Below are 8,555 nucleotides of genomic sequence, written 5' to 3'. Positions count from 1 at the left end.
AACATACTTGGGCAAGTTTGTTTTGGTTTAAGAAACAAGAATTTGAAACAACATTTACTATTTTACATTGTAGCATGTTGGAATAATCTTTAACTTGTATTAATTCCTGAATAAAGAAGGATTTAATTCATTAAAAATGTTGTTAAATTATTAGTGTATTTTAATATTGTACTACAGGTTTTTTGCTCTATTTTTAAAGTTAATCATATCAAACTTAAATGAAGTACTTAGTTACTTAGTATTGTGTATATAAGTAACTTAATTAAAATGGTATAAAGAACTAATTATCAATGTACAGAAGTACTTAAAATCTGAACAAATTATGCAAATTGCAACTGTTTTTTGAACTCTAATTAAGAGACATCACAATGCGCAAATGTATTGACTCTCTAGAGTAATACGTAGTTTATGGTTGGTCTAAACTATTGTTACAGCTTCAAGCCTAATTTGCTTGTTAACCCTAGCAATAAAATCATCAGCTCTCTTGCTCAATTCATTAGGCTCTGCAGCAAATTTGAACTCCTGATAATCTCCCTTATATTTCTCTTCCTTCTGATCTTTCTCATTTTCTCCGCAATATCTGGTGCAATTTTCCCTAATTTTCTGGTCCTCCTCTTTATCACCATATCCGTAAAATTCCTCTTCTTTCACTTCATGATTCACTTCTCTTCCATTAAAGGGTAAAGAATAATGACTTGACCTGAAAATCTTAGACTCTCCAGCAATAAAAATGAAGTTTTTCTGATCTTTCTCTTCATTTTCTTGCTCCTTTGTAGAGTTCAGCTTCACATTAGAGGCTAAAGAAGAGGATCTTGATTTGAAGATCTTAGACTCTCCAACAAGAACTATAACTATGAGGTTACCAACTATGAAGATACACTTAGGACTGAAAACTAGTGCACCAACTTTAGGTATAGAGTCGAAGAGAAAGACTTTTACAAAAGAACGAAGAATGGGATACCAAAGAGGACTAGAGAGAAATAAACTGCAACTCAGTGCTGTGAATGAATAAAGCATGAGTTTGTTGAGAAGCCGCTGTTTTCTGTACTTGTTCATAGCTTGAATCTTCTTCATTTGAAGAGAATCCATTATTGTATAACAGAGCTAAGTGCAGAAACGGAGAGAATTTGCAAATGAAGGTGACTAAAATAAGCTCTTATGATAGCATTGTTAAAAAAAAGTTCGTGCAATGCGACAGTCAGCTTTCTTTATTTAAAGTTAATGGAGAAAAAAAGCGGCATCTTTTACTTAATGTCTGCCTACTTTATATCCTCTACTTGCCTATGCTTTTGAGCTGCTTTTCGTGTTTCACTCTTTTGCTTTTCTGATTTATTACAAACAGCGGGTTTGAAGGAGAATTGTTATTGTCAATGCATTGGAAGTTCAAATAAAGGAACAGGGCGATCTCCCATAAAGCAAATAAAGCAACCGCTTTAAGCTTATATTTGTGGAACTTTATTTTTTGATACACCTAATAGATTATATATAAGTTTTTAAAAAAGTTATGTATAGTAAAAAAGTTTGTTTTCTTTTTTTAACAAATATAGAGAAGAAGAATTTGCAACTGCTATGATTTCTACCAAGGAAATTGCACTTTAAATGAATATCGAACCTGAATTTCATAAGAAACGTGTAATATATAGGAAGTAACAATTTGATGCAAATGTTGGTAATGAAATCTCAAAATCTTTCGAATAGTCCTTTAGAGTTGATTACTTTATATATAATAAACAAGACTATTTTTTCACTTCAAAATATATTTGAACAATTTGAAGCATATGAAAATATTTTTAGTTTTCTATTTGGCGGTAAAAACTAAGATCACTAAATATTAGAAATTTTAAAAAATATTGCCTTAATCTTGAATATTCCTTAAACCATAATAATCAATTCGATATTGATGGTTTAGATTTATTTTCTAAATTAAAAGTATTAAGAAAAATAGTACAATTAGAAGATAGCAGTTTAATTGATACTCTTAATCAAATAAAAAGATTTAATTTTTTTCCAAATACCTAAATTGCTAATGTTAGTAACTCATGTTACCATTGCTTCAGCCAAAAGAAGTTTACAAAGTTAAAACTGATAAAATCTTACCTAAGATCAATAATGTCACAAGAAAGGTTAAATGAATTAGCTATATTGTCAATTGAGAAATACTTATTAAGAGTTATTGATTACAAGAAAATTATTAATAACTTTGTATATAAGAAAAGCTAAAAGAAAAATAGGCTTCAAATAAATAATAAAAAAATTAAAAAGTTAAGGCCCCTCATTAAGTATGGATTTAGGTCACAAAATTCGTCGGGCCGCCCCTGGGAACAGTAGGATGGGATCAGAGGCGGAGCCAGAATTTGAAGTTTATGAGTTCAAAATGTAATAGTTCAAGTTACAAGGTTTTAAATTAAGAAATTTATACTACATATGTAATGGATGTCACAACCCGAATTTCCCACCGTCGGAACCGTGATGGCGCCTAATGTTGTACCCGCTATGCAAGCCAACATTACAATTTATTTCACCTTTTTCCTTTTGTCTTTTAATAATTTTTACAAGTTAACATAAGTAAATCAATGGAATAAATGCGGAGGAACATAATTTAACAGATTATCTTATACAACTACGAAACCATAATAAAACTCCACTCAGAACTGGTGTCACAATCTCACGGACCGTTTACGAATACTACAAATAACAGTCTGAACAAACAAATACACATCTGTCTCGAAAATAGATAAAATAGAAAATAAATAGGATATAAGGGGATGCCAAGGCCTACGGACGCCTGCAGGACTACCTCGGGTCTCCACTGGACTGAAGGCAGTAACCTCGAAATACGGTCTGTATGGTCCAGCACCGGGATCTGCACATAAAGTGCAGAGTGTAGTATCAGTACAACCGACTCCATGTACTGGTAAGTGCCGAGCCTAACGTCGACGAAGTAGTGACGAGGCTACGGCGGGGCATAACAATACATACATACATATATATATATAACCTGCAATAGATAAACAGAAAAGATGTACGGAATGAAAAATAACCGCAACTTGCATTAAAGGAACACACGACTCAGTCATTCTACTAGTATCCAGCTATAACCAATCCTTAGGGAATTTCAACACCTCAATAATAACTTCAACAGAAATAAGTGCCAAAAATAATAACTAATGCGGCGTACATCCCGATCCCACCATACGAACGATAACAGTATCAATATTCTCCCTTATTCCTCCTTGTTGCGGCGCGCTACTCCATCCCACTTGTCCTCCCTTATTACTCCTCAACACATATCACCCTTATTCCTCCTATTGCGGCGCGCTACCCGATTCCACCTGTCCACCCTTATTACTCCTTGTTGCGGCGTGCAACCCGATCTCACCAGACAATTATATTCCTCCCTTATTCTTCTTGTTGCAGTGCACAACCCGATCCCAACATATGTATATATATCAACACCAATCACAAAGAATAAATCCAAGGTGTTTCACAAGTTAACTCAATTTCCACATTTCCTATACTTCAACCCACACAATTGGGATATCGCTACGATTATGAAACTTCACCGATGAAAGCTAATCAGCGAGACCAACCAAGGTGCACCACAAGGCACCAATATATCAATATAAGCCAACGGGGTAATCAAATGAAGCTACGAAACCAATAATACTTCAACAGGAACATCAACAGTTAACATGAAGCAATTAAATATTTCAATAAAGAGAACAACAGTTAATATGAAGCAATTAGACATGGAAACATTTATGATCAAGTAACAATTAAGGCAGGAAAGCAAAATATAGGGAAGCGGGGAAAGGAAATGGGCTAAACAAGTAATTTGATGACGCATAGGTACTCGTCACCACACATATACGCCACACACATGATATTTCACATAACAAGCAAGTCGGGGATCCCTAGTCCCTCAAGTCAAGGTTAGACCAAATACTTACCTCAAGCCAACGGGTAATTCAACACCACCGCTTTACCTCTCGATTCTACCACCAATTCACTCATAGGTACCCATAATTAATTTAATAACATCAATAAATGCTAAATAAACCAATTCTAATGCATGAATATAAAATTTCCAATGTTTTCCCCAAAAAGTCAAAACCCGACCCCGAGCCCACTTGGTCAAAATTCGAAGTTCGAACCAAAATCTGATTACCCATTCACCAACGAACTCAAATATGCAATTTGTTTTGAAATCCGACCTCAATTTGAGGTCCAAATCCCCAAAATTCAAAAATCCTAATTTCTACCCAAGAACACCCAATTTCCCATGAAAAAACCCTAGATTTTGAAGTGAAATCATGTAAAAAGATGAATTAGATTAAAGAAGATGAGTTAGAAATCACTTACCTATGATTTGGAGAAGTTTGAGTATTGGAAAAATCGCCTAGGGATGTTTAGGGTTCAATGAAGTTGAAATCTCGTCCAATTGATGTTTTGTTCAGGTGTAGATGTCGCAAATTGCGAACGTGCTGCATGTCTGCTCCTATCGTAATTGCGAGCATTTTGTTGCAATTGCGATGACTGGCCCCTCCCTGTTGACTTCGCAATTGCGAAGGGATGCTCGCAAATGCGAACCAATGCTGGCCTGGGCTTTTTCGCAATTGCGATAAAGCCCTCGCAATTGCCAAACCTGTTAGGGTCGCAATTGCACAGCCTGACCTCACAATTGCGAGATCAGAACCTGCAACACACACCAGATGCAACAGCAGTTTTCTCTAAGTCCCAAAACACTCCGTGGCCTATCCAAAACTCACCAGAGCCCTCGAGGCTCCAAACTAAACATGCACAAAAGTCTAAAAACATCATACAGACTTGCTCGTGCGATCAAAGCGCCAAAATAATATCTTAAACAACGAATTTAATACCAAAACACATGAAATTCATAAAGTAGTTCAAATTTCTATTTTCTCAACCAAGGGTCCGATTTATATCAAATCTCTTCCGTTTTTTACCAAATTTCACAGATATGACGTAAATATTATATTAAACCTGTACCGGGCTCCGGAACCAAAATACGGGCCCGATACCATTAAGATTACACACCATCTCATTTCCAAAAGTCCTTATATTTTCCAGCAAACAATTTTTTTTTAAAATTCTTTTCTCGAGCAAGGGACCTCGGAATTCAATTCCGGGCATACGCCCAAGTCCAATATTTTACTACGGACCCTGCGGGACGCGGAACACGGGCCCGGGTCCGTTTACCCAAAATATTGACTGAAGTCAACTAAAATTATATTTTTAAGCCAAAATCATTATTTTTAAATTTTCACACAAAAGCTTTCCGGTATCGCTCCGGAATGCGCACGCAAATCGAGGAGAGATGCAAGGAGGTTTTCAAGGCCTCAAAACACGGAAATGGACTCTAAAACAAATGATGACCTTTTGGGTCATCATATTCTCCACCTCTAAAACAACCGTTCGTCCTCGAACGGACATAGAAAAGTACCTGAGTCGGTGAAAAGATGAGGATATCGGCTCCGTATATCGGACTCGGACTCCCAGGTAGTTGCCTCAACAGGCTGACCTCTCCACTGAACACGAACTGAGGGATAACTTTTTGATCTCAACTGTCGAACCTGCCGGTCTAGAATAGCTACCGGCTCCTCCTCGTAGGTCAAATCCTGGTCCAACTGGACAGTGCTGAAGTCTAACACGTGGGATGGATCGTCGTGATACTTCCGAAGCATGGACACATGAAACACTAGATGTACTGCTGATAAACTCGATAGCAACGCAAGTCTGTAAGCCACCTCTCCCACTTGATCAAGAATCTCAAAAGGCCCGATGAACCTAGGGCTTAGCTTGCCCTTCTTCCTAAATCTCATCATGCCCTTCATGGGTGACACCCGAAGCAATACTCACTCTCTGAACATGAATGCCACATCACGAACCTTACGGTCGGCATAACTCTTTTGCCTGGACTGAGCTGTACGAAGCCTATCCTTAATGATCTTAACCTTGTCCAAGGCATCCTGTACTAGATCTGTACCCAACAACCGAGCCTCCCCCGGCTCAAACCACCCGACTGGCGAACGACATCGTCTACCATATAATGCCTCATAGGGAGCCATCTGGATGCTCGACTGATAGCTGTTGTTGTACGCAAATTCCGCTAATGGCAAGAACTGATCCCACGAACCTCCAAATTCAATAACACAGGCGCGAAGCATATCCTCCAAAATCTGAATAGTACGCTCGGACTGTCCGTCCGTCTGAGGATAAAATGTTATGCTCAACTCGACCCGTGTACCCAGCACACGCTGAACTGCCCTCCAGAAATGCGAGGTAAACTGCGTACCTCGATCAGAAATGATAGACACGGGCACACCATGAAGACGAACAATCTCCTGAATATAGATCTCAGCTAACCTCTCTGAAGAATAGGAAACTGCCACAGGAATGAAATGCGCTGACTTAGTCAGCATATCAACAATAACCCATACCGCATCGAACTTCCTCTGAGTCCGTGGGAGTCCAACAACGAAGTCCATAGTGATACGCTCCCACTTCCACTCAGGGATCTCAATCTTCTGAAGCAAACCACCAGGTCTCTGATGCTCGTACTTTACCTGCTCACAATTCGAACACCGAGCTACATATGCAACAATATCCTTCTTCAACCTCCTCCACCAATAATGCTGCCGCAAATCTTGATACATCTTAGCGGCGCCCGGATGAATAGAATACCGGGAACTATGGGCCTCCTCTAGAATCAACTCACGAAGTCCATCCATATTAGGCACACAAACTCGACCCTGCATCCTCAAAACTCCATCATCTCCAACTGTAACCTGCTTGGCACCACCGTGCCGCACTGTGTCCCTAAGGACAAGCAATGAGGATCATCATACTGTCGATCCCTGATACGCTCAAATAATGAAGACCGAGTGATTGTACAAGCTAAAACACGGCTGGGCTCAGAAATATCCAACCTCACGAACCAATTGGCTAGCGCCTGAATATCCAAAGCAAGCGATCTCTCACCGACTGGAATATATGCTAGGCTACCCATACTAGATGACTTCCTACTCAAAGCATCGGCCACCACATTGGCCTTCTCCAGATGATACAAGATGGTGATATCATAGTCTTTCAATAGCTCCAACCACCTCCTCTGCCTCAAATTTAGCTTCTTCTGCTTGAACAAATATTGTAGACTCTTGTGATCCGTGAACGCCTCACATGACACGCCATATACATAATGCATCCAAATCTTCAGCGCGTGAACAATGGCTGCTAGCTCCAAATGATGAACTAGGTAATTTTTCTCGTGAATCTTCAACTGTCGCGAAGCATATGCAATAACCTTGCCATTCTGCATCAACACCACAGCCAATCCAATACGAGATGTGTCACAATAAACGGTATATGGCCCTGAACCTGTGGGCAACACCAACACCGACGTCGTAGTCAAAGCTATCTTGAGCTTCTGAAAGCTCGCCTCACACTCGTCCGACCACCTGAATGGGCACCCTTCTGGGTCAACTTGGTCATTGGGGATGCTATAGATGAAAACCCCTCCACAAACTGGCGGTAATAACCCGCCAAACCTAAGAAATTCCAGATCTCTGTAGCTGATGTGGGTCTAGGCCAGTCCTTGACTGCCTCTATCATCTTCGGATCCACCTGAATACCCTCTGCTGATACGACGTGGCCCAAGAATGCAACTGAACTCAACCAAAACTCACATTTTGAAAACTTAGCATACAATTGACTGTCCCTCAGAGTCTGAAGAACGACTCGAAGGTGTTGCTCGTGCTCCTCTCGGCTGCGGGAGTAGATCAAAATATCATCAATGAAGACAATCACGAAGGAATCCAAATAAAGGCCTGAACACCCGGTTATCAAATCCATGAATGCTGCTGGGGCATTTGTCAACCCAAATGACATAACTAAAAACTCATAATGCCCGTACCGAGTGCGGAAAGCTGTCTTAGGGACATCGGATGCCCTAATCCTCAACTGATGGTAGCCAGATCTCAGATCAATCTTCGAAAATACCTTGGCACCCTGAAGCTGGTCAAACAAATCATCAATCCTCGGCAAAGGATACTTGTTTTTGATGGTGACTTTGTTCAGTTGCCGATAATCTATACACATCCTCATCAATCCATCCTTCTTCTTAACAAACAACACCGGCACACCCCAGGGCGAGACACTAGGTCTAATAAAGCCCTTGTCAAGCAAATCTTGCAACTGCTCCTTCAATTCTTTCAACTCTGGCGGAACCATGCGATATGGAGGAATAGAAATGGGCTGAGTGCCTGGAGCCAAATTAATGCAAAAGTCAATATCCCTGCTGGGTGGCATCCCCGGCAGGTCTGTAGGAAATACCTCTGGAAACTCCTGAACTACTGGCACGGAATCCATAGAAGAAACCTCAGCACTAGAATCACGAACATATGCCAAGTAAGCCAAACACCCCTTCTCGACCATACGCCGAGCCTTCATATAAGAAATAACGCTACTGACAGAATGACCAGGAGTCCCTCTCTACTCCAATCGAGGCAAACCCGGCAAGGCTAAGGTCACTGTCT

General features: G+C 40.0%; 1 protein-coding gene across 1 annotated transcript; it reads right to left on the bottom strand.

Moving 5' to 3' along the window:
* Window positions 1-271: 271 nt before the first annotated feature.
* On the bottom strand, window positions 272-1,192 carry LOC109208520. The gene has a single exon (XM_019371647.1). It carries the CDS (start codon window positions 1,087-1,089, stop codon window positions 418-420), a length of 672 nt encoding a protein of 223 aa, XP_019227192.1. The 5' UTR covers window positions 1,090-1,192; the 3' UTR covers window positions 272-417.
* Between the last annotated feature and the right edge of the window lie 7,363 nt (window positions 1,193-8,555).

This window comes from Nicotiana attenuata, unplaced genomic scaffold (assembly GCF_001879085.1).
Source record: "Nicotiana attenuata strain UT unplaced genomic scaffold, NIATTr2, whole genome shotgun sequence".
In the NCBI taxonomy this organism is placed as follows: Eukaryota; Viridiplantae; Streptophyta; class Magnoliopsida; order Solanales; family Solanaceae; genus Nicotiana; species Nicotiana attenuata.
This window is presented reverse-complemented; position numbering and strand designations above follow the sequence as displayed.

Excerpts from the sequence above, each read along its gene's own strand:
- LOC109208520 (XM_019371647.1), bottom strand. The coding sequence starts at position 1,089 with ATGGATTCTCTTCAAATGAAGAAGATTCAAGCTATGAACAAGTACAGA.